Source organism: Mobula birostris, chromosome 24 (assembly GCF_030028105.1).
Source record: "Mobula birostris isolate sMobBir1 chromosome 24, sMobBir1.hap1, whole genome shotgun sequence".
Lineage (NCBI taxonomy): Eukaryota > Metazoa > Chordata > Chondrichthyes > Myliobatiformes > Myliobatidae > Mobula > Mobula birostris.
In genome coordinates this window covers 53,155,295-53,182,853 of record NC_092393.1, presented here as the reverse complement: position 1 = coordinate 53,182,853, position 27,559 = coordinate 53,155,295, and the positions used below count along the sequence as shown (strand labels likewise).

The window sequence follows — 27,559 nt, the reverse complement described above, 5'->3', positions numbered from 1 at the left end:
GTCGCGTGGGGAGCGATCCCTGCAGGAAGTGGGGGGGGGCACGGGGGAAGGGAAAGATGTGCTTTGTGGTGAGATCTCGTTGGAGGTGGTGGAAGTTATGGAGAATTATATATTGGACCCGGAGGCTGGTAGGGTGGCCAGACAGAATATAAGGTGTTGTTCCTCCAACCTGAGTTTGGCTTCCACTAATGCCCCACCTCCCCCTCGTACCCCATCTGTTATTTATTTATACACACACATTCTTTCTCTCTCTCTCCTTTTTCTCCCTCTGTCCCCCTCACTATACTCCTTGCCCATCCTCTGTTTTCCCCCCTCCCCCTTTTCTTTCTCCCTGGGCCTCCTGTCCCATGATCCTCTCGTATCCCTTTTGCCAATCAACTGTCCAGCTCTTGGCTCCATCCCTCCCCCTCCCACTTTCAAATCTCTTACTAGCTTTTCTTTCAGTTAGTCTTGACGAAGGGTCTCTGCCTGAAACGTTGACTGTGCCTCTTCCTAGAGATGCTGCCTGGCCTGCTGCGTTCACCAGCAACTCTTATGTGTGTTGCTTGAATTTCCAACATCTGCAGAATTCCTCGTGTTTGCGGATTTATTTTCACCTTACTTGCCAAAGCAACCTCGTATCTTCTTTTAGCTTTACTAATTTATTTCTTAAGATTCTTTTTACATTTTTTATATTCCTCGAGCACCTCATTTACTCCATGCTGCCTATATTTATTGTAGATATTTTTCCGAACCAAGTTTCCAATATCCCTTGAAAACCATGGCTCTCTCAAACTTTTAAACTTTCCTTTCAACCTAACAGGAACATAAAGATTCTGTACCCTCAAAATTTCACCTTTAAATGACCCCCATTTCTCTATTACACCCTTCCCATAAAACAATTTGTTCCAATCCACTCCTTCTAAATCCTTTCGCATCTCCTTAAAGCCTTTCTCCAATCAAAAATCTCAACCCTGGGTCCAGACCTATCCTTCTCCATAATTATATTGAAACTAATGGCATTGTGATCACTGGACCCGAAGTGCTCCCCAACACATACTCCCATCATCGGACCTATCTCATTCCCTAACAGGAGATCCAACACTCCCCCTTCTCTAGTTGGTACCTCTATGTATTGCCGCAAAAAAAACTATTCTGCACACATTTTACAAACTCCAAACCATCCATCCCTTTTACAGTATGGACTTCCCAGTCTATGTGTGGAAAATTAAAATCTCCCACAATCACAACCTTGTGCTTACTACAAATATCTGCTATCTCCCTACAAATTTGCTCCTCTAATTCTTGCTCCCCAGTAGGTGGTCTATAATACACCCATATAAGTGTTACTACTCCTTTCCCATTCCTCAACTCCACCCAAATAGCCTCCCTAGACGAGCCCTCTAATCTATCCTGCCAGAGCACCGCCGTAATATTTTCTCTGAATAGCAATGCAACACCTCCCCCTCTTGTGCCTCCAATTCTATCACACCTGAAGCAACAAAATCCAGGAATATTTAGTTGCCAATCACACCCCTCCTGCAACCATGTTTCACTAATAGCTACAATATCATACTTCCAGGTATCAATCCATGCTCTAAGCTCATCCACCTTTCTTATAATGCTCCTCCTAATGGCCTTGCTGGCAACACCTATACACCAGAAACTGGAACCACTGAAGCTTAATGTGGTTGCAGGGAATTTGGGCCAATAACATTTTGGTCCAATATTTCAAAGACAATAAATTTTCCCTGTAGTGATCTGGTCCCACACTTATTATTCTCCAATCAAAATAAAGGGTCTGCTTAGTATGACATAGCTGCTCATCGAAAGTTACTGTGCAACATTAAACTAAATTTCCTCTACCGAGTACAAAACTAAAGTTCTCATTCGGTAGTTGAAAGTGAGAGGTTGTGAAGGTACTATTTTATATATTTTTTTATTTTATATTAAATGCAATTGTGAACAATAGCCAGATCAGAAATGCTGATCAAGTCAACTAGTTCCCAAAGAGAACTCTGATAGGCCAGTCAGATGGTTCACTGCTGCTCAGCAATAGAACACAAAACAGGCACTAGGGTCACTAGCCCCTGTACCCCAGAAACATACCTGAGCAGTGCGGTGGAGATATGTGCTATGCATGACCTGATCTGAAAGTATCATGTTGACTCATAACAGATCGTGTTCATGGTGGAACAGCTTAGTCAAGGATGAGGTGATCAGCACAGATGGACCAATTATACCTCCACTACTCCAATATTAAAAGAAGTTGTCTCCTCTGTTACTTAGTATCCTTGGCCTGCTAGTAGACCAGAAGACATAAGAGCAGAATTAGGCTATTTGGCCCATCGAGTCTGATTCACCATTCAACCATGGCTGACTTATTAACCCTCTCAACATCATTCTCCTGCCTTTTCCCCAGAATTTTTTATGCTCAAACTTATCAACCCCTGCTTTTAATATACCCAATGACTTGGCCTCCACAGTTGTCTATGGTGAAGAAATTTAGTTTCACTGACCTCTGGTCTTAGACTCTCCCATTATGGGAAACATAGTGTCCATGTCCACTCTATCTAGGCCTTCCAATTTATAAATATCTATAAAGAGAAGCTACCAACAGTGTCAGTAGTCAACACAAACTACATTGAGTTGAATGAAATGGAGCTGACCTTAGTCCTGGACCTGTTTTAAAGGGAGTTTTTTTTTGGCACAGGCTTAAAAAAGCAGAAAACTTTGTCCAAGTACTGTTCGGCAAGACCACTGTAGAAACTAAATTCCAAAATTTCCATTTACACCTATCCAGAAGATTGTTAGCCATGGCTAACAGGAATTTCCTACAGTAGTCAGGAAGTAATTGTTACACCAAATCAGGAATTGAGTTTCAAATATAATTACTATGTCAAAAATTATCATTACAAATATACATAAAAACATACTGAACTGAATTTGCAATAAAGAGTGGCACAGTGGTGCAGCAGCCTCCAACTCCTGCAGACCAAGATCACTCTGATGCTGTCTGTGTGGAGTTTGCATATTTTCCCTATAATTTCCAAAAATACTCCCAGTATGTAAATTTGGTGGTGGAAATGCAAAGAGAGCAAATCAGATTAAGGTAGGATTCTTGTAAAAGTGGATCCTTGATAGGCAGTGCAGACTTGATGGGCTAAAGAACCCACTTCTGTGGTCTCTCTCTCTCTATGACAACCTATAAAAAAACTAATCTAAAGTGTTAAAAAAGTACATCCAAATTAAAATTAAGCCAAGGCAGGAAAGCAAAAGGGAAATTAGTTAAAAGAAAAAGATTGCCTCAGTTCAGGTAGATACACTCAAGTGAAGTAGGAAGACATTGGGGACTTTAAAAAGCAATTATGATGAGCCAAATGAACTTCTCACAACCCTGACCTTTCCCATGAGTCACCAATAGTTATTAAGTCTCAATTGAAATAAAGGCTCTGGAACAGATTACATGATCAACCCTCATGATCCTTACAACATTTTCCAAACATACATCCCACATTTACATACACACCACAGTGCCAGAGATTGAGTCATAGTTAGTCACAATGCATTTCAGAATTTTTTTAAAAATGGGACAACTAACACCACAGCTAGAGTACATCAATAATATCGAAGAACATTAGCCTTGCATTTCCCTCATTGCACGTTTGACAGCAATTTCCACAACCTTTTCTCAAAATATAATAATGCTGTTTTCAACAGTAGTCAGTGGTTGCAGTCGCATTATTTCACCCTCAGGCTGAATGACTACAGCAAACAAGTGAATAACCTTTTATTCAAGAAAACATTTCATTGCAAGAGGGAAAAAAATCTTGGTTTAATTCCTTTATTCTACTGTGCAATATCAAAGACAATCTGTAGAAATTACAGAGGTCAGAGGGGTTTACATCTGAACATTTTCAAGCATGGTTGAAGAAAAAGTTGAAACACCCAGATAAGGCATTTGCTGGAAATGTTAAAATTAACTTGCATTTTGTTCTACAATGTTTAGCTGAAGGATGATTTAAAAAATCCTTTCCATATATGAGGTCAAATAGGTATACTGCTGAATACATGCCCAGTTTATAAGTTGCGTGCTGTGACATTTTTCACTCGAATTATAATATTCAAAATTTGTATCAAAGTAGAGGTTTTACGTATGAAAGCAAGCTTACCTCATCCACTACAATAATTAAAAAATACAGAAGTAATTTTACCAATTTGTGTCTCAGGTTGTAAAGTCCACCGTTCACCACATACACCATTGAGGTGCATGCCTGGCACTCTGATTATGATAGCCTCCAGCTGCCTTTACAGGGAGAACTTGCCTCGTTCTCTACCTAACTCCACTCATCAGCTCATGGCTCACGGATGATAATGTGCCTCTCTCCTGTCACTGGCAAGTATCATTTGGGGCTTTCCGTACATCCAAAATTCTGTTTGATAGCAGGACAAAATACTTAGCAATAACCCATTTGCATCAAGGGAAGGGTCAGGTATTTTTTTTGAAAATTCTCTAAATGAAAAAAAATTAACTGAGCATATCATGTCCAAATACTGATCAACACTGGAAGTTCAAGTCAAGAAACAATCCAACCATGTGATACAAAACTATTCTGCTTGGTGATCAAAGAAAACAAGTTACAATTAAATGTTCAGTTTTTAAACATGATTATAAAATGGAATATTGACAGCAGGGCTAGAAACTCAAAAAGAAAAAGATGATTCTTTGCTTTTTAAATAAATATCAATCCCTTCAGTATTGCTGAGTAATTTTGTCTTGGAAAGGAAAGAACATGTTGGAATTGCACTGCAGATCAAAGTATGCATTGAGTGGTTCTCTATTAAATGGATAACTACAGTGGAAACCACATGAAAACTTGATTAAGTTTTGTAACTGCCATTTCAATTCCTTCCATTTAGCACTCCTCCATTACACTCAACCCAAGGAATTGAATCGAGGCTCTTGTGTGGTGATTCTGGAGATAATTTCATTTTTGCAATACTGATCATATCCCTTAAATGAAAAATCTTCAGCATAAACCATCTTAAATACAAGTCAAACTGTTTCATGTCAGAGAACATTAAAAGTAACCATGCCATCAATGCTGAATCTGCTACATCTCCAGCAACTCTAAAGAGTGGACTCTTCTCAGGGGCTGGATTTCCATCTGTACTACTCAAATGAATTATTGAGATAAATGTCTCATAGACAGATGTTTCCTGCTTTTCTTATCCACTACATTAATGTATCAGTGCAGAACTTCAGTCATACCTCTCCAATTAGGCATGAGCAGATACCATATAATTACATGCCAACTTTGACTAACAAAAGATCCCATTTAAGAAGGCTGATAATGGATTCTGATTCTTTACGATTCTGAAGCATTGCTCACTTCTGGAATTTTCTTTTTAAATACAAATGTAAAAGGAAGTCAACATGGAGCTTGCATTTAAAAAATAATAATTCCACGAGAATAATAAAAGGTTCTTCTGACAAGTGTGTAGAGTCTGAACTTTCCAACCCTCAAAAAGGGGTTGTGAACCGTGATCAACTCTAGAAAATACATTGAAGACGTACATCACTGTAGAGTACAAATTTCATTTATGAAGCTGCCACCATCACTTGGTTCTGCAGATTTTTAGCTGGCTCTTTGTCTGTTAAGAGACAAATAAAGTGTTAAAAATTTTAAAGGATTTATGAAGGAAACAATTAAAAAAAACTCTACATGTACTAAACCTGATTTTTTAAATACTAGATCAACATCAACTGCCCCTAGTTCAAAATTAGGCTTCAGCCCTTTCCCCTTGTAACAAAAAGGGATACTCTCCCGTCCTAGAAACATTTGAGCCCCACCTCAATTTCTGTTCCTGTCCCAGCATCCGGTGATCCAAAAAGCAGTGTTCAAATACTGCTTGATAGAGCTACAAAAATGTTGTAACATACATACCAAGCCATATTTACATAGTGGAACTTAACCAGTGAAAAATTATAAATATTCAACAATCTTCATTGATTATTTTCAATTGGTAACAATTACGAGCCTCTGTGTGGAAGTTATATACTCTGGAGCGGGTAGTCGCTGTTCTATGGCAATTGAACATCATGCAGTTGAATGCCTGCTCGGGAAGTTTACTGTTGTGCTCATCACCGCGGTCAAGGACGCACTGGGAAAGCTTTACAATATCATCAGCTCTCTTAAAAGCAATAATCGGGACACTCTCTTCATTATTGCAGGAGACTTCAATGATCTTATTTATTGTTTTTTTTTGTTTTTTATTGTATTCTTAATGCTTTATTGGGTTTTTTTAAAATGCTGCCTCAGATCCAAAGTAAAAATTACTTTTTCTCCAATACATTTGTGTACAAAAGAATGACAATAAATAATCTTGAATTTTAAAGTTAATTCAACATTACAAGCAGAAAACAGAGTCAAGAGTAATTGGAAAGCACATGGCAGGGATTCCTCCAGTGTCCCTGATGAGTATAACTGTGAGAAGTGCATCCAGCTGCAGCTTCTAACAATCTGCGTTAAGGAGTTGGAGCAGGAACTGGATGAACTCGGGATCATTTGGGAGGCTGAGGAGGTGATAGAGAGGTAGATATACTCAAGGTGCAGGACACAGGAAACTGGGTGACAGTCAGGAAGGGGAAAGGGGTTAAGGAGCCAGTGCAGAGTACCCCTGCGCCCACCCCCTCAACAACTTTGGATATTGTCGGGGAGATGACCCAACAGAGGAAAGTCACAGTAGTCAGGCCTCTGGCACTGAGTCTGCTTCTGTGAATCAGAAGGGAAGGGGGGTGGGGGATAAGAAGCACACTATGGTGATAAGAGATCCGTTAGTTAGGGCAATGGACAGGAGGTATGTTGACTCACAGGTGTCAGGGTCCGGGATATCTTGGATCGAGTCCTCAGCATTCTTAAGTGGAGGGTAAGCAGCTAGAAGTCGTGGTCTATGTAGGTACCAATGTCATGGGTAGGTCAAATGATAGGTTCTGCATAGGGAGTTCAGGGAGTTAGCTGCTAAGTTAAAGGGCAAGAATTCCAGGGTTGTGATCTCAGGATCATTACCCATGCTACATGCTAGTGAGGTGAGAACTAGGAAGATTATTCAGCTTAATACTTGGCTAAGGAGTTGACGTAGGAGGGAGGGCATAAGATTTTTGGATCATTGGGCTCTCTTCCAGGGAAGGTGGGACCTGCACATAAGGGACAGTTTGCACCTTAACTGGAAGGGGATTAATATCCTAGCAAGAAGATTTTTTAAAGCTGCATTTGGTGGAGTTTAAACTAGAGTTGCAAGGGGATGGGAACCAAAGTGCCAGAACAGTTAGTGGAGAGGTTGTGGAGGCAGATGTTGGTAAGACCTGAAAGTTAAGAATCAAAACATTGAGCATGGTGCGACTAGTGTCCCAAGCAGTGCATACTTCAATGCAAGAAGTATCGCAGGAAAAGCTGATGGTAGTGCTAAAGATGAGGTAGCTGATTTACAAACAGAGGCAGTGTGCAGTGAGGAGAGGCTAGGGCAAAATTGCAGTCAACGGGATGAGTTGCAACATAAAAGGTGGAAAAAAATCGAGAAGTGTAAATACAGGACTGAAAGTGTTATATTTGAATCTGCGCAGTGTACGGAATAATGTCGATGAACTTGCAGCACAGTTGTAGATTGGCATATATGACGTTGTGGGGCATCACTGAATCATGGCTGAAAGAAGATTAAAGCAAGGAGCTTAATGTCAAAGGATACACATTGTATCGAAAGCACAGGCAGGAAGCCAGAGGGGGTAGCATTGCTCTGTTGGAAGAAAATGAAATCAAAACATTAGAAAGAGGGGACACAGGGTCGGAAGGTGGTGAGTCATTGCGGATAGAGCTAAGGAACTGCAAGGGTAAAAAGACCCTGATGTGAGTTGTATACAGACCCCAGTAGTAAAGATGTGGACTACAAATTACAATGGAAGATAAAAAAAAAAGTGCATGCCAAAAGGGCAATGTTACAATAGTCATGGGGGATTTCAATATGTCGGTAGATTGGGAAAATCAGGTTGGTACTGGATTCCAGGAGGGGGAATTTCTAGACTGCCTACAAGACTGCTGTTTAGAGCAGCTCGTGGTTGAGCCCACTAGTCTGGTTGAGCTATTCAGGACTGGGTGTTATGTAATGACTCAGAGTAGATTAGGGAGCTTAAGGTAAACGGACCCTTAGGGGCAAGTGATCACAGTATGATCGAATTCACCCTGAAATTTGAGAAGTAGAAGCTAAAGTCAGTATCAGTATCACAGTGGAGTAAAGACAATTACAGAGGTATGAGAGGGGAATTGGCCAGAACTGACTGGAAAAGAACACTGGCAGGGTTGACAGCAGAGCAGCAATAGCTGGAATTTCTGGAAACAATTCGGAAGGCGCTGGATATATACATCCCAAAGAGGAAGAAATATTCTAAAGGAAAGATGACACAACTGTGGCTAACAAGAGAAGTCAAAGCCAACATAAAAGCCAAAGAGCGGGCATATAATGAAGGAAGTTTTAGTGGGAAGTTAGAGGATTGGAAACTTTTAAAAAACAATTGAAGGTAACTAAAAAAGTCATTAAGGTAGGATGAAATATGAAAGCAAGCTAGCCAATAATATTAAAGAGGATACCAAAAATTTCTTCAGATACATAGTGTAGAAGAGGAGTGAGAGTGGATATCAGACTGCAGGAAATGATGCTGAAGAGGTATTAATGGACAATGAAATAGCGAACAAACTGAATAAGTATTTTGCATCAGTCTTCACTGTGGAAGACACTAGCATAAGGTGGAAGTTCCAGGCGTCAAGGGGCATGAAGTGTGTGAAGTTACCATAACCAGAGAGAAGGTTCTTGACAAACTGAAAGGTCTGAAGGTAGAAAAGTCACTCAGACCAGATGGTGTACACCCCGGAGTTCTAAAAGAGGTGGCTGATAAAATCATGGAGGCATTAGTAATGATCTTTCAAGAATCACTAGATTCTGGACTGTTCCAAAAGACTGGAAGGTTGCAAATATCACTCCACTCTTCAAGAAGGGAGATAGGCAGAAGAAAGGCAATTATAGGCCAGTTACTCTGACCTCAGTGCTTGGGACGATGTTGGAGTTGATTATTAAGGATGAGATTTCAGGGTACTTGGAGGTACATGATAAAATTTATGGTTTCCTTAAAGAAAAATCTTACCTGACAAATCTGTTGGAATTCTTTGATGGAATAACAAGCAGGACAGACAAATTGATGTTGTGCACCTGGATTTTCAGGAGGGCTTTGACAAGTTGCTACACATGAGGTTGCTTAACAAGCTATGAGCCCACAGTATAACAGGAAAGATTCTAGCACGGATAAAGCAGTGACTGACTGGGAGGCAAAAAGTGGGAATAAAGGGAGCCTTTTCTGGTTGGCTGCTGATGACTAGTGGTGTTCCACAGGGGTCTGTGTCGGGACCCATTATTTTTACATTATATATCAATGATTTAGATGATGGAATTGATGGCTTTGTTGCAAAGTTTGTGGATGATAGATGGAGCGGCAGGTAGTTTTGAGCAAGTAGAGAGGCTACAGAAGACTAAGACAGGTTAGGAGAATGGGCAAAGAAGTGGTAAATGGAATACAGTGTCGGGAAGCGTATGGTCATGCACTTTGGTAGAAGGAATGTAAGGGTTGACTATTTTCTAAATGGAGAGCAAATACAAAAAACTGAGGTACAAAGGGACTTGGGAGTTCTTGTGCAGGATTCGCTAAAGGTTAATTAGCAGGTTAAGTCTGCGGTGAGGAAGGTAAATGCAACGGTAACATTTATTTTAAGAGGGCTAGAGGAAGGTAAATGCAATGTTAACATTTATTTCAAGAGGGCTAGAATATAAAAGCAAGGATGTAATGTTGAGACTTTATAAAGCACTGGTGAGGCTTAACTTGGCCCCTTATCTTAGAAAGGATGTGCTAAAACTGGAGAGGGTTCAAGAGAGGCTCATGAAAATGATTCCAGGATAAACTGGCTTGTCATATGAAGAACGTTTATCCCTGTAGTTACTGTAATTCAGAAGAATGAAGGGTAACCTTACTGAAAGCTATCAAATGGTGAAAGGCCTTGATAGAATGGATGTGGAGAGGATGTTTCCTCTGGTGGGAGAATCGAAGACCAGAGGGCACGGCCTCAGAATAGAGGGTAGTCTTTTTAAATGGACATGAGGAGGAATTTCTTTGGCCAAAGAGTGGGAATCTGTGGAATTCTTTGCCACAGCCAGCTGTGGAGGCCAAGTCTTTATTTAAGGCAGAGGTTGATAAATTCTTGATTGATCAGGGCATGAAGGGATATGGGAAAACACAGGAGACTGGGGCTGAGAGGAACTTTGGATTAGCCATGATGAAATGGCAGAGCAGACTCAATGGGTCAAATGGTCTAATTCTGCTTCTGTATCTTAAGGTCTTATGATATACGCGCGCGCGTGTGTGGGTGGGGGAGAGGGGCAGAGTTACCTTCAGTTCAAATGCTGAAAATTCATGTAATTTAATGACTTTCAAATGGTGTGGTAGTAGGGTGGTATAACCACAGAACAAATGACAAACAATATACTTCCGACAGCAATGATGGTTCATGAGTATAACAGCATTATCTGCCCTTGCCCTGATGATGTGAATAAATATCACAGTGTGCCACTACACTATTACCTTGATGTATTACAGTCTATGCAAACAGTCACATCAGAAAACAACAGGAAAACAAAATCAGAACTGCAACTATATTTAGAACACCAATAAATTAAAAAGGATGCTATATATAGTGAGTTGCATCAACTTTCTATTAGAACATCACACACAACTGACTACAGTTGCTGCTTATGTAACCTTCAGTATACATCTAAAATTTTAAAAAACCTAATGATCAAAAATATCTAAACAAACTACCAGAAGTTTTCTAAAAGTCAAAAAGTGGAATGGCGTTTTATAAAGAGAATGACTTTGGTTAGAAATCTCATAGGTACCTTTCTCACTGGCAGGAATATTTGGTAGTACTTCTGCAGGAACTTCTGGAAGTTCAATTTCTTCCTGAAACAGTAAAACAAAAGAATATAAGAACTTAGAGCAGGGAGAATGTGTATTGCTGTTCACATGGGTGATCTTCTGCCTCAGCACCACCTCTATAACTCTCAATTCCTTAAAATCCAGAAATCTATCGATCTCAGTTTTTAATTAATGTAATTTCTGAGTCTCTTTACAGTTCTCTGACATGAAGAGTTCTATAGAACCCTCATAGCCTGAGTGAAGAAAATGCTCCTCACCTGACATTACAGGCCTAACCCTACTCAACCTCGACCATACAGAAACCCACCATTGCACGGAACCCATCTAATGCACCTTTCCCTCAGTGGCCAACTCTCTGGCTATCCATCCCATAGGATGATGATGGCTCTTTTCAGTCAGTTGATGAGGTTTATATCCCACTCCTCAGAAAGGAACAGCATGTGCGTGAGTAGATTTTAGGTGCGTAGGGGGTTGCACAGGTCCAGACCCACCCTCTCGACATCCCCTCCCGGATCCAGTGGCATGGTGGGGTCCAAGACGGCTGGGGGAAGTTCCGCTGCAGTGAATGGCCAGACCAAGCTTCGATGCAAGGGATGCCCTTTCCGCGCTTCATGGCACGTGTTTGCTAGGTGGCCGTTGACCCTACGAGAGGGTTCATCCGCCTTTTGATAGGTCTTATTTTTCGTTCTGCAGGGTGTCTAGCCACCCTCCTCACCAGGCAAGCCTGGTGGGGGAGCCGGTTTAGTCGCGGACCACCCGACCATACGACAGGTAGTACTGGGTTACATGGTACCAGTAGCACTCAGACGAGTGACCTCACCAGATCATGTGGCCATCACATTTGGCATGGAGGCAAAAACCTGTGTGCATAACTCCAGGTGTGATCTTACCTGGGCCCTAAACCAAGGGCTCCCAACCTGGGACCCACCAACTCCTCAGTTAGCGGTAGGGGTTGGAAAACGCTTGCCTAAACAATTACCATAAGATGTCCTTACTTTCGTATTCAAGACCTCTCTGAATAAATGTTAATATATCACTTGTCTTCCTGAACACGTGTCACATCTAAATACTTGCTTTCAGTCCAAATGTACTGTGGTCTGGAGGAAATGAATAGTAAAGTTGCCTACTTTGTAAGGTACAAAGCAGCCAGCTATCCATTATAATGCTTTGGGGAAATCTGATGCTTTGGGGCTCCCTAAAGCAGACCTATGGTGCGTCAGCAGGAAACTACAGCATGCCTCTTCAACCTGATAGGAGAATCCATGACGTAAAGCAGGAAGTTCAATTGATTGTAAAAATTATGTACAGGAAGTGACAAAGTGACCCATGAAGAATAACAAAATATATACATTACACAGAACAGTGAGAAAATTACACAGCACAACATTAACTAAAGCAAAAATCAATATTTGGAACGTGGAATTCTGAAAGATCCAAGAGTAAACCAAAGGAATAAAGATTAGATACAGCCTGATGAAGGGTCTTGGCCCAAAATGTTGACTGTTTATTCCCCTCCATAGATGTTGCCTGACCTGCTGTATTCCTCCCACATTTTGTGTGTGTTACTTTAGATTTGCTTTATTGGAAATATAACATACAGTGAAATGCATCACTTTGCGTCAATGACCAACACAGTCTGAGGGTGAGCTGGGTGCAGCCCGCAAGCGTTACCATTCTTCCAGCGACAACAAAGCATGGTCACAATGTACGAACCCTAACCTGTATGTCTTTGGAATTTGGGAGGAAACCGGAGCACCCGGAGGAAACCCATACGGTCACAGGGAGAATAGAAACGTAGAAAACCTACCGCACAATACAGGCCCTTCGGCCCACAAAGCTGTGCTAAACCTTACAAATTACCTAGGGTTACCCATAGCCCTTTATTTTTCTAAGCACCATGAGTTCCTTAAAAGACCCTATCCAGGAGTTCCTTAAAAGACCCTATCGTATCCAACTCCACCGCTGTCGCCAACAGCCCATTCCACTCACTCACCACTCTCTGCGTAAAACACTTACTTCTGTACCTACTTCTAAGCACCTTAAAACTGTGCCCCCTTGTGTTAGCCATTTCAGCCCTGGGAAAAAGCCTCTGACTATCCACACGATCAATGCCTCTCATCATCTTATACATCTCTAACAGGTCACCTCTGATCCTCCGTCACTCCAAGGAGAAAAAGCCGAGTTCACTCAACCTATTCTCATAAGGCATGCTTCCCGATCCAGACAACATCCCTGTAAATCTCCTCTGCACCCTTTCTATGGTTTCCACATCCTTCCTGTAGTGAGGCAACCAGAACTGAGCACAGTACTCCAAGTGAGGTCTGACCAAGGTCATATATAGCTGCAACATTACCTCTCGGCTCCTAAACTCTATCCCACGACTGATGAAGGCCAATGCACTGTATGCCTTCTTAACCACAGAGCCAACGTGCGCAGCAGCTTTGAGTGCCCTATGGACTCGGACCCCAACATCCCTCTGATCCTCCACACTGCCAAGAGTCTTACCATTAATGCCATGTTACATTAATATTACATTGAAGGTACAACGGTTTGACAGGAGTAGCAGAGACAGAGTTGGAGAACACCGGGAAAGTGCTAGAAAGGTTGTGTGACATACGATTCAAAGTTATCGAACAATTCACTTGCACCCGAATATTGCAGGCCTACCTTTGGTGAATTTAACGGGTAATGGGCAAGAATGCAACTCCATTTCCTCACATACATATCAACTCCAGTTTGTAGCAGTTACTTGAAGAACAAACCAACACTGCTGACAGACTGATCGAGGGACTCAACACTGTATGACGCGCTTCCAAATAACTCAGTTCCAAGTCGAAAAAATACAGTCACTCATTTATTACAAAACCAGAAAAGACAAATGATCTTATAGAAAGTAGAGGGCTATGCAGTGGGGAAATCCTAGGCAGTCTCTAGAGTAGGTTACATGGTCGGCACAACAGTGTGGGCTGAAGGGCCTGTAATGTGCTCTAGATTTCTTATGCTTCTATGTTATAGCAATAAAAAACTAAGTAAGCTAAATTAGCAATATAGCGGAATAAGAGTAACTAGCATTCAAATTAGCAGTCGACAAAAAATATCATCCCAGTCTGCCTTTAACAACCAAAACTAAGCAAACTAACCAGGACAAAGCGAGAATACGTAACTATGCACATTTGCTTCTACCACACCCCAATCCACGTGACAAATTATCGTAACCCAAATAAACGTGCAGTACAAAATACAATACAGAGAGACTGAAAACAGATACATGGTTCCTACACAGTTGTTTCAGCAAAGTCACAGATAAACACTGTTTACTTTTATCCCCATTTTCCTCAAGTGGACTCTGGAATGGCTGTTAGCCTCAGCAGTATTCAGGTATTAAATCTAGATTAATATCTTAGGGTAACCTTAATAAAAGCCATCACTTTTAAGTGTCCATTTGAATAAATTAATGACAATTGAAAAGGCAGGTTCTAAATAATTAACTGAATCTATCTTGCTCACCTGAGTTATGGCATCTAACTCTGCCAGAATAGCATCCTCATCCTCTTGAGACAAACCACCAGCTAAAATTTCATCAATTTGCTGAAATAAAAACAAGTCATGTCATTTAGAGCACATTTAATAGCTATAAGTTGTTCTTGGTTTAATTCTATACATTCACACATTAGTAAAGTTTTGGCAGCATATTCCTCACCCGCTGGTATTCAACAGCTTCCTGGGTCTCATCCATTATTCGTTCTACTTCTTCAATAGACATCACCTAAAATAGTAACAGATAGAATAACTGCAGTTGGAAACAGTTTTGGAACTTGTTCATTATTCATACCCAAAAAAGGCAATTTTTTTAGTGTCTCCAAAAAATTTAAAATTCACCAATGGGAACAATAATTTTAACATACATACCTCATGCATTTTCTTCAGACAATCATTTCCGATTTTCAGACCTTCTATAACTTTCATTTCTATTTGAGTAAATTCAATGTCTTGAACCTTTAAAAAGAGAAAAAAATGCATTACTTCCAAGCTAAAAATAGGCCAGGTTTTATTCATCAGAGCTAGGCTAGTATCAGAAAAGGTGAAAATTAAGTGGACAGAGAAGATCAGCTCACCATCAGACAAGCAGAACGGAACATATTGTTTCTTAACCATCAGGCAACAAAATCAATGGACAAACTACCTTTACTGTTTACACACTTAAGATGATGAAAAAACATTACTGTTATACAACATTCAACACTGAGACTGAAAATAAATCTGAAGCTGCAGATGCTGGAAATCTAATCTAAAAACAGTAAATGTTGGAAAAACACAGAACAGTACAGCACAGGACCCATGTTGTAGTGCTGATCATTATGATCATTATCCTATCAGCACATGATCTATGCCCATCCATTCCCTGCAGGTTCATGTGCCTGTCTAAATGCCTGTTAAAAAATTGCTACTGTATCTGCCTTCACCACTTTCCTTGGCAGTGCATTCTAGGCACCCACTGCTTCTTGTGCTATTAAAAAAAACTTTGTTTTCCCCTCTCACATAAAATACATGACCCCTACTACCTTACATTTCCACCTGGCAAACTTCTCATTACTTTATACATTTCTATCAAGTTGTTCTCTCACCCTCCAACACTTAAGAGATAACAATCTAAATCTGCCTAATCTCTCCTTATAACTGCTTTCCAATCCAGGAAACATCCTGGTGAAGCTCTTCTGCACCCTCTCCAAATCCTCCACATCCTTCTTGTAATCCTTCAATACTCCAAGACACAAGATTCTGCAGATACTGGAAATATTGAGAAACACATATAAAATGCTGGAGGAACTCAACAGGTCAGGCAGCATCTATGGAGGGAAATGAACAGTCAACGTTTTGAGCCAAGATGATGTTTCGATCCTGATGAAGGGTCTCAGTGGAAAAAATTGACTGTTTATTTCCCTCCATAGATGCTGCCTGACCTGCGAATTCCTCCAACATCTTGTGTGTATGTGTGACGACAGTACTCCATGTGACCTGACCAAAACTTTATACAACTGCAATATGACTGCCTGGCTTTCATACTCATTGCTACAACTGATGAAGGCAAGAATACCATACATCTTCTTCAGTGCTCTATCTAACTGTGTTTTTTTTGTGTGGGCACATGGCCAAGTGGTTAAGGCATTGGACTAGCGACCTGAAGGTCGTGAGTTCGAGCCCCAGCCGAGGGAACGTGTTGTGTCCTTGAGCAAGGCACTTAATCACACATTGCTCTGCGATGACACCAGTGCCAAGCTGTATGGGTCCTAATGCCCTTCCCTTGGACAACATTGGTGGCGTGGAGAGGGGAGACTTGCAGCATGGGCAACTGCTGGTCTTCCATACAACCTTGCCCAGGCCTGCGCCCTGTAGCGTGAAGACTTCCCAGGCGCAGATCCATGGTCTCCCAAGACTAATGGATGCTGTTCTGTCCCTTTCAGGGAGCTATAGACATGTACTCTGAGATACCACTGTATATCAATGCTCTTATAGATTCTGCCACTTAATACACTCTTGTGCAACATCCCATGTGTCTATATTTAACTCCATCTGCCATTTCTCTGCCTACGTTTCCAGCTGATCTATATCTTGCTGAATTTTTTGACAAACTTCCTTACTATCCACAACTCCACCCATTTTAACCCCTGAAGTTACAAGTCTGACAGCATTTGTGGAATGAAAAGGAGTTAATGTTTCAGGTCCAGTTCTGTTGAAGCACTTTTCACCAGAAACATTAACTCAGTTTGTTTCCTTACATGCTGCCTGACATGTTGAACTTTTCCCAGGATTTTCTATTATTAATCTGTATTAACATTCCCTAGATATATCTGTATCACACTGTGATGCACCTTCCTGTGTCGCAGGAAAACATCCTCTCGTCATTGCATTTCAGTGTGATTGCTTTCCATTTCTCATAACAGCCATTCAGAGCAGATGCCAAATTATGGACACATTTGTATTGGCTCCTGAACTGAATAGGAATGGGATGCATCGAATCAGTTTATAGGAGATATCTTCAACCAGATTTTAACCACTTTGACCCTACTATGCTTAATCAAACCAACAATTTATTTTAACTTTCATGATCATTGATTGCCTACGTTAATGGAAACAGAAATAACAGTCCTTACCATGTGTTCAAGATTACTAATCTGAACTTCAGTTTTATCAAGAAGTTGCTCCTGGTATCGTTTTTTCTTGAGCAGGAGCTTGGCTTTCCTGAGAAATAAAAAAAGTCTTTATAGGGAGCATTCAAATGCAGAATAAGACCATAAGACAAAGGAGCGGAATTAGGCCGTTCAGCCCATCAAGTTTTGTGCATCATTCTGTCATGGCTGATTTATTATCCCTCCCAACCCCATTCTCTCCATAACCTTTGACCCCTCCTTACTAATCAAGAACCAATCAACCTCTGCTTTAAATATACCCAATGATTTGGCCTCCACAGCCATCTGTGGAAATAAATTCCACAAATTCACCACCCCCTGGCTAAAGAAAATCCTCCTCATCTCTACTCTAAAGGAATGTCCTTGTATTCTGAGGCTGTGCCCTGTGGTCCTGGACTCCCCCCACTGTAGGAAGCATCTTCTCCACGTCTACTCTATCTAGGCCTTTCAATATTGGATAGATTTCAATGAGTTCCACCCACCCCCACCCCTTCATTCTTCCAAATTCCAGTGAGTACAGGCCCAGCGCCATGAACACTCGCCATTCATTAACGCTTTCATTGCCAGAGTAATTTCTCGTGAATACCCTCTGGATCCTCTCCAATATCAGAACATCCTTCCTTAGGTAACGGGCCCAAAACTGCTCACTACTCTCCAAGTATGGTCTGACCAATGCTTATAAAGCTTCAGCATTACATCCTTGTTTTCGTATTTTAGTCCTCTCAAAATGAATGATACCCGTTTTGTCAAACAATTCTTTACAGCTTTGACTATTTTGTTCATTGTAAACGCTTAAAGTTGCTGCTTTTTGAAGGAAACAACTAGGGTGACTCAGGCATAAAGTGTTTTCTAGATTAGGCGAGAGATGGGGAGAGGGACTTAAAATTCATCAGCACAAGTAGCTTGGTAGCAGTGTTAGTGACGGAGCTGGCCAAGTCTCAGTTTTCAGAGGTTTGCTGCCGGTGATGAATGAGCAACCTTGCTCATCAACCTATACTACTCCTGCCTGGATGAGGCAATCCTCACAACTCCGGAATCCCAGACAGAACAATCTGCTGGACTGATACCCGAAGTGCAGTTAACAACCCTATCGATAAAGATGTCAGTCAGTCACATACTATCAAGGTCACACATCATCTCACAAAAGAAGATCTAAATAACATACGAGGACGGTTTGATGGCTCCAGGTCTGATCTTGCGGGAATTTAGAAGAATGTCGGGATATCTCATTGACACCTAAAAAATACTGAAAGGCCTAGGTAGAGTGGCCATGGAGAGGATGCGGAAGAGTCTAAGACCAGAGGGCTCGGTCTCAGAATTGAAGGATGAGCTTTCAGAACAAGAGATGAGTACAAAATTTTTTAACCAGAGGGTGGTGAATCTGTGGAATTCAATGTTACAGATGGCTACGGAGGCCAAGTCATTGGGTATATTTAAAGCGGAGGGTGATAGCTTCTTCCAGCTTTAGAAGATGCTGGTGAATCTAAGCGACTTCTGGCTGGTGGCTAATGAAACAAAGAAAACTACTAAATACTCTGTTAATCACTCTTTCTGGTAAATGATCATCACAAACAATAGTCTGTTGTTTCCCTGTGGACTTGGAGGGAATTCAATGTGGCGGAACTGAATTGAGCCAGTGGGCTCATTGCTGGGAGCGAGGAAGACCCAAAGTTCGATTTAAGCACCGGGCCATATGGAAAAGTCGGGGACAGGCCAAATCAAGGTGGCGGGGTCCAGGCCCCAGAGGGTACTGAAGCAATCGAACCCGATGTTTGGATGACAATTTAGGCGCTGGGTGGAATCAGAAAGGTCGGGCACAGGTTGCATGGAGGTGGCGGGGTCCAGGCCCCAAAGTGTACTGAAGCAATTGGATCCAATGTCTGGACGACAATTTAGGCACTGGGCCAGATTGAAAAGGTCAGAGTATCGGGGCCCAGGTGAGGTATGGGCCAATTCAGCTCACTGCTCCGCTCTGCGTTGTACTAAGGGTCTGGGGACAGATTCTGTGGACTTCAGTTCAGAACACTATTTGCTCGTGCTTATTGCTTGCATGATTTGTTTTTTTCCCCTCTGCACATTGGGTGTTCAACGGTCCTCTCTTTTTTTAAAAATCGGGTTCTTTTGGGTATTTTTGTTTCATGGCTGCCTGTTAGGAGACGAATCTCAATGTTGTATGATGTATATATACTTCGATAACAAATGCACTTTGAATTTTGATTAGTAAGGGCCTTAAAAGTTTCCGGGAGAAGGCAGGAGAACGGAGTTGAGAAGAGTAACAAATCAGCCATGATGGAATGGCAGAGCAGACTGAATGGGCCAAATAGCCTAATTCTGCTCTTATGTCAATTACCCTCCAAACAGTATTCTGTATCATGAAACAATGTACAAATAAAGACCAGAGACACAAGTTGAAATACTGGGACAGCAGATGTAATTATGAAGGGCCAGTTACTGTACTGTAGTGCTCTATGACTCTATGACCAAAATAATACTACAATTCAAAAAGGATTCAATTTTGAGAACTGTTGCATAGTCTAAACTTATCTCCTTGATCTCCTACTTTTCAGTGAATAAATGAAGTGTTTAAGATCATTAAGGCATCTGGCAAGGAGTGGAACCATAAATCCAAGATTGGAACTTGGCTTTTCAAAGAGGGTTATCAGGAAATGCCTCACACAAGCCTTAGTATCTTCTCCAAAAACCTGTGAAAGTTAGGTTGATTCAAGATTTCAAATGGATAGGAATGGATTTTTCAATTCAAGAACTAAATTGCCCCTCCTGTTCTCGTGTGAGAAACAAATTTAAAAGGAAAGCACTTGCAATCCAAGTACCGGAGCATCTGTTGAGATGAATATGGTAATAAGCAGCCACGAGACTGATGCTGGGCACTGTGGAAAGGTACCCAGTTTAAATTGTCACAGATAATTAGTTCCTTCAATTCCTGCAATACTCACTCCTTCTTTCCATTGTGCAGCAACTGGCGAGCAAGCTGCCGTTCCTTTTCCAGCTGAATACCAATCCTTTTCTGGTACTGCTTCAGCTTGTCACGTTGTTGTTTTAATTGCTAGAAAGATAAAAACGTAAAGAATTAACAAAAGTAAAATATTAATACAAACCTATCTTACTAAGTAATGTAAAAGGTGGCAGAATGATGTTTGGTTTATTTAATTTATCTGATTTCAAGGACTTCCAGCCATTAACTGCAGTGGAGATGGCAGAAGAGTGCAACGACCCAGCTCTTACCTGGAGACGGTTGTACAGACACCCAGAGAAAGAAGGCCATGTAAGCTCATCCACTGAGGAAAACTTCCACCTGCTAATGCCCATATTAACGTATCTGAAGCTACGCTACTATTAAATAGGATACCATACTTGAAAAGCCTTGAATGGATGAATCATCACATTAAATTGGAGAAAAACCTTGTTCATCCAGACTAAAATCATACTTGTAGTCAGAATCAAGGATATTATCAAATACACAAAAGCTGACATAATGCCTACCAAGGACACATGGCATTACGCTAGGGCAATCCACTGCTCATAAGATTCAGTTATATTGAGCACAGTGGTAGGAGTGGAGTCAAGTATTGGTGGCACCATGCAGTTGGAATTTAAAAGGAGTTATGGAGCAAGATGAAAAGATGGTCAAGTCAATCAAGGACTATAAGAGCACAGCGTATTTTCTTATTATTACATGGTATGTAATGAGGAAGCATTAGAAGAAAGAGGGAGTTCTTAATGAAACCTATCACATATTAAAAGGCCTGGATAGAGTAGATGTAGAGAGGATGTTTCCTATAGTGGAGGGGTATAGGGCCGGACAGCACAGTCTCAAAACACAAGGCCATCCCTTTAGTACAGAGAGGAGGAGGAATTACTTTAGCCAGAGGGTGGTGAATCTGTGGAATTCAAGGCCACTAATGACTGTGGTCAACTCATTGAGTATACTTAAAATGGAGGTTGATAGGTTCTTGATTAGTAAGGGTGCCAAATGCTACCGGGAGAAGGCAAGCGAATGGTGTTGAAAAGGATAATAGATCAGCCATAATGGGATGACAGAGTAGCCTAATTCTGCTCTTATTTCCTACTAGACAATGGGGTGACCCGTTGCGGCACCCTTTGAGAGAAGGGTAGTGCAGTCTGATGTGACCAGAATGAACATTAAATTTTCCTGAATGCTATTGGTATCGCTTTGCTTTGGAAACTGAAGTAGAAAACCTCAGTTTATTAAAGAAGAATGACGCGTAGCAAAGCAAATATAGCTGCTCCTCATTTAAGAAAGGACACTTTTGATGGCATTATTTCTGGCTTATCTGCCACCCTTGTGGCTCTCGTTGTCATTCTGGAGACATGCAGTCCTTTCATCCCCCGTCTCTTCAGCTCTTCTGCTGTTTGCTGTTTGTCTCTGATCCCGGAGACGTGCATGCCTCTCCTCCTCTGTCTCTTCTTCTCTCATCTTTTTTGTCCTGACTCTTTGATCCTGGAGTCGTGCGGCCCCGGGCTCATCCGATTCTTGTTCTCTCCCTCTCCTTGGCATTTCCTGACGACGCCTGCTGTCATCTCTTGACCATAATGTCCCCCTTCCCTTTCCACACGGCATAATTAGGCTGACCTTTTTTTTTTACCCCAATGCTGGATAGAAGATACAAAGCAGTAACACCAAAGGATGCTGATTATTCTTGATGATGTGGTTGTCACTCTCCTAAATGGATGTGATATAGTCACCGCTGTCTTTTGACTGCAGCAAAGGGTTTTAAGGGTTTTATGGGTGTCTCTAAGTACGTCATTACAATAAGATGTAATTATTGATGGGTGGCAATTAGATCTGTCCCAATGCTGCACATACTGATGGTGGTGATTAGCAGAATGTGACCCCTCGAAATACAGCAGACCTGCCCTTTTGCTCAGGTAGGTGTTGCTGCTGAGATGTTGGGCTGTTGCGTCCCGATTTCCATGATGGCCGATCGGGTCTCGGGTTAAAAGGGAAGCTGTTTATTTTGGCGAATGAGCAATTTTATACAAATATATAACCCTGAACTTTGCCTGCGTTCTGTAAGTTAGCACATTTTAATTCGATTTAGCTAAAAAAAAGTGCCGCTGTAATGCACCATTTGTGCTAACTGGAGGTCACAAACAGACAGACAAAGCATGAGAGTTTTAGTAGTATATAGATGGTCTAATGACTTGATTTTGAATGTGGGATTGCAATCAAACTATAGACATGAAATGGTATCACAGAATAAATAATCACTGAGCTACATATGAAGCTTCAGCAATGTTTAATCAAATATGGCCATTTTGATGGTGGGAATTCTAAGTAAGTCTCAGAAAGAAAACTGAAACGGGAACTCACAATGACACACAATTTCAAATTGATCGTGGATAAAGGAATGGAGTTTAAAGAACATAAAGTGATAAGAAAGCCAGGTTCCATGCTGGGTATAAAACAATTCAAAAGAGATGAAGAAAAGTCAGCAAGAGCTTCGACCTAAACAACATGTTTAATGCCCTCATAGTGTGACAGACTTTTGCTCCCAACTCATTACAAGTGTCCCCCGCTTTTCGAACGTTCGCTTTACGAAACTTCACTGTTACGAAAGACCTACATTAGTTACCTGTTTTTGCTAACAGAAGGTGTTTTCACTGTTACGAAAAAAGCAGCGCGCGCCCCGAGCAGCCAAGCTCCTCCCACAGAATTGCATTCTAGCCGGCATTGCTTAAACACGTGCCTGTGGACAGCCATTAGCAAGATCAGTTCTAAGGTATCGGAAAAGCCTAAAAGAGCTCGTAAGGGTGTTACACTTAGGCATAATTAAGCGTTTTGATCGTGGTGAATGAAGTAAGGACAAAGTGAGTTTGGCTTGTGGAAGTTGACGAAGATGATGTTGAAAAGGTTTTGGCATCCCATGACAAAGAACAGATAGATGAAGAGCTGATGCAGTTGGAAGAGGAAAAGATAACAATCGAAACCGAATGCAGTAGCGAACGGACCAGAAGTGAAGTCGTCCAGGAACTGAACGTGAAGCAACTGCATGAGATTTTCGCTGCAATGATTGCAGAAAAGTACGACTTTAATTTTGAAAGGGTACATCGGTTTAGGGCATATTTGCAGGATGATTTGAGTGCTTACAAAGAACTGTATGATAGAAAAATGCGCCAAGCTAAGCAGTCAAGCATACTGTCGTTTTTCAAGCCTTCCACATCAGCCACAGCATACGACGAACCTCGACCTTCGACGTCGAGGCAGGCAGACATAGAAGAAGATGACCTGCCTGCCCTGATAGAAACAGATGACGATGAGATGACACTCTAGTATCCCACCACCCCAACCCCCGGGCCGCAGACCAATACATTGCTGTGGAGAATGCAGTGGTAGCCAGGACGCACCCAGCACATCTTTAAGAAAAAAAGCCGAAATAAACAAACTAATTAATGAGGTGCCGCCCGGCACGTAAACGTCGGCCCAGATCAGAGGCGATTGCCAATTGCGTCGCCTCTGATCTGGGCCAACATTTACGTGCCGGGCGGCACCTAATTAATTAGCTTGCTTATTTTGGCTTTTTTTCTTAAAGATATGCTGGGTGCGTCCCGGCTATCGCTGCATTCTTCGCAGATCAGTATCGGTTCACTGCCCAAAGGTTGGGGACTACTGCACCACCCCATCCTCTGACGACTCCGCCTAACACACCATCATCAGTGTGCTCGGTGCTGTCTTCCCAATTCCGGTAAGTGATACTACACTGTACATACATTATTTCTACTTTGTATAGGCTGTGTATTTTTATGTGTTATTTGGTATGATTTGGCAGCTTCATAGCTTAAGGGTTACTGGAGATTGTTTCTGCCGAGAGCACTTGCACCGTGTTTCTGCCAAGAGCACTGGCGTGAGATTTTCGCTATGGAGAACAGTGCGGCAATGATTGTAGAAAAGTATTTCTACTTTATATAGGCTGTGTATTTATCATATCATTCCTGCTTTTACTATATGTTACTGTTATTTTAGGTTTTATGTGTTATTTGGCATGATTTGGTAGGTTATTTTTTTGGGTCTGCGAATGCTCACAAATTTTTCCCATATAAATAAATGGTAATTGCTTCTTCACTTTATGACATTCTGGCTTACGAACCATTTCATAGGAAAGCTCTACCTTCAGATGGCGGGGGAAACCTGTAGTTCTTTCAGAAGACTCAGTTATCAAGGATCAAAAATATACTTTATTCACCATATACATGGATATGTTTTAGAAATTACCTTAAATAATAAATAACTAATAAAGTCTTTTTGTTAGCAATTTAAATAAGAATTCCATATAAGGCAAGATGAATCACCACTTTCTCCTTTACAGAAAATATTGAAGTACCTGCTTTTACACAGTACCCTTTCTATTTTTAGGCTGCCTTTTATATCTGTTGGAAGTTTGATTGCCGGACAAATACGATACCAAACTTTGAACACAATAGCCAAGTCCCACAAACTTTAAAGCGATAAAGGATCTGTTAGGTAATATTAGCCAAAAGATAAGACCATGAGACATAGGAGTAGGATCAGGCCATTTGGCCCATCATGGCTGATTTATTATCTTTCACAATCCCATTCTCCAGTCTTCTTCCCATAACCTTTGATGTCTTTACTAACCAAGAACTCATCAACCTCTGCTTTAAATATACTCAATGACTATTCCGCCACACTGTCTTCAACAATGATTTGGACAGATTTACCACCCTCTGAGTAAAGAACTTTTTCCTTGTCTTTGTTCTAAAGGGAAAGTGGCATACATTCCACCTCAAGCCAATGTCAGGCAGGCACTGTTAGAGCTGAGCACTGTGATCAGCAGTGACGAAACAGCACACCCGGATGCCTTCGCTATCACTGCAGGGAGTTTCAATCAGACCAGCTTCAGCCCTGATAACATAGCACCCGTGGAACCAGAGGAGCCAATGCACTTGACCACAATTATGCCACCATCAAGAACGCTAAGTGTGCCATCCCATGCCCACACTCTGGAACATCCGATCACCTGGCCATACTTCTATTTGCGGCATGTAGGCAGAAACTAAAAACCACAGCACCAGTGGTGAGGACCAAGAAGGTATGGTCAAAGGAGGCAAGGAGTGCTTACAGGACTGCTTTGAGTCAGTAGACAGGACATTTTGGGACCCATCTTCGAAACTGAATGAATACAGCACAGTTGTCGCCAACTTCATCAAGGCCTGAATGGATGAGTGTGTGCCTTCAAGAATATACCAGACATGCCCAAACCAAAAGCCGTGGATGAACCAGGAAATTCAGTTTGCTGAGGATGAGAACTTTATACAAGTCTTCCAGGTATGACCGACGGAAGACTATTTTAAGAGTGAAAAAAAACAATTCCAATTGAAGTCAGAAATGGAATTGGAAGCTCATCAGCTCTGGCAGGGTTTGCAGGCCATTACTTCCTACAAGGCCAGATCACAGAAACATAGAAAAATCTACAGCACAATACAGGCCCTTCGGCTCACAATGCTGTGCCGAACATGTACTTACTTTAGAAATTACCGAGGGTTACCCATAGCCTTCTATTTTTATAAGCTCCATGCACCTATCTAAAAGTGTCTTAAAAGACCTTATCGTATCCACCTCCACTACTGTTGCTGGCAGTCCATTCCACGCAGTCATCACTCTCTGCGTAAAAAACTTATCCCTGTACCTACTTCCAAGTACCTTAAAACTGTGCCCTTGCATATTAGCCATGAATCCTAACATGATGAATGGCTTAGATGCTTCGCTCCCAGGTCAACTCAATGACTTTTATTGATGCTTTTAAAGGGAGAATAAAAATACACCTGTGCAAATCCCTGAAGTATCTGGTGACTCTGTCATCTCTGTCTTGGAGGCCGACATCAAAACATCTCTCAAGATGGTGAACCTTCACAAGGAGTCAGGCCCTGATAGTGTAAACTGAACACACACCAGTCCTCATCAGGGGATCAGCCGTGGAAAGGGCGAGCAGTTTCAAGTTCCTGAGTGTCAATATATCCTGGGCCCTACATATTGATGCAATTACAATGAAGGTACAACAGTGGGTGTATTTCATTTGGAGTTAAAGGAGGTGACTTGCAAATTTCCTCGGCTGTACCGTGGAGAGCATTCTAGCTGGTTGCATCACCATCGCCCTCTACTGGTATGGAGGGGCCACTGCAATCTGCAGTAATAAACTCAGACAGCTCCATCATGAGCATCAGCCTCCCCAGCACTGAGGACACCTTCAAAAGGTGATGTCTCATAAAGGCAGCATCCATCATTAAGGATCCCCTTCACCCACCCAAAGCAGGCCGGCTTCTCATTGCTACCATCGAGGAGGAGATAAAGGAGCCTGAAGATACGCACTCACCATTTCAGGAACAGCTTCTTCCCTTCTGCCATCAGATTACTGAATGAATAACATACCCATGAATACTACCTTACTATCTCTTTTTGCAATACTCTTATTTGATTTAATTCATATATATAAATATATGAGTGTGGATGTATATGTATGTGTATATATACACACACACATATATACATACACACACTTATTGTAATTTCTAGTTGCTTAAAATGATCTATTGCAATGTACTACTGCCACAGAACAACAAATTTCATAATAAATGCCAGTGAAAATAAACCTGATTTTGCTTGTTTCTCAAAGCCATTTGAAAGCTAAGTAGGCTACAGTGTGGGCAATAGCACCCCCCAGTGGTGGACAAATATATAGTTTAAATTGGATTTTCTTCTAACTCCAACTTCAAAAGGTCAAATTAAATTAATTATCAAATAGACAATAGACAATAGGTGCAGGAGTAGGCCATTCGGCCCTTTGAGCCAGCACCGCCATTCACTGTGATCATGGCTGATCATCCACAATCAGTATCCAGTTCCTGCCTTATCCCCATAACCTTTGATTCCGCTATCTTTAAGAGCTCTATCCATCTCTTTCTTGAAAGCATCCAGAGACTTGGCCTCCACAGCCTTCTGGGGCAGAGCATTCCATATATCCACCACTCTCTGAGTGAAAAAGTTTTTCCTCAACTCCGTTCTGAATGGTCTACCCTTTATTCTTAAACTGTGGCCTCTGGTTCTGGACTCACCCATCAGCGGGAACATGCTTCCTGCCTCCAGCGTGTCCAATCCCTTAACAATCTTATATTTCAATAAGATCCCCTCTCAGTCTTCTAAATTTCAGAGAATACAAGCCCAGTCACACCAATCTTTCGACATATGATAGTCCCGCCATCCCGGGAATTAACCTTGTGAACCTACGCTGCACTCCCTCAATAGCAAGGATGTCCTTCCTCAAATTTGGAGACCAAAACTGCACACAATACTCCAGGTGTGGTC

At 41.6% G+C, this 27,559-nt stretch overlaps 1 protein-coding gene across 1 annotated transcript in view; it reads right to left on the bottom strand.

Moving 5' to 3' along the window:
- Positions 1-3,807: 3,807 nt before the first annotated feature.
- chmp6b (charged multivesicular body protein 6b) overlaps positions 3,808-27,559 on the bottom strand; it is a 38,881-nt gene continuing 15,129 nt past the window's right edge. Inside the window, exons 2-8 of the mRNA XM_072242723.1 lie at positions 20,154-20,263; positions 17,164-17,251; positions 14,921-15,007; positions 14,712-14,777; positions 14,519-14,599; positions 10,972-11,035; positions 3,808-5,634 (exon numbers count right to left, since the gene is read on the bottom strand). Of these exons, the coding sequence (XP_072098824.1) occupies positions 5,582-5,634; positions 10,972-11,035; positions 14,519-14,599; positions 14,712-14,777; positions 14,921-15,007; positions 17,164-17,251; positions 20,154-20,263 (549 nt within the window). The 3' untranslated portion in view covers positions 3,808-5,581. The remainder of the gene's footprint in view (positions 5,635-10,971; positions 11,036-14,518; positions 14,600-14,711; positions 14,778-14,920; positions 15,008-17,163; positions 17,252-20,153; positions 20,264-27,559) is intronic.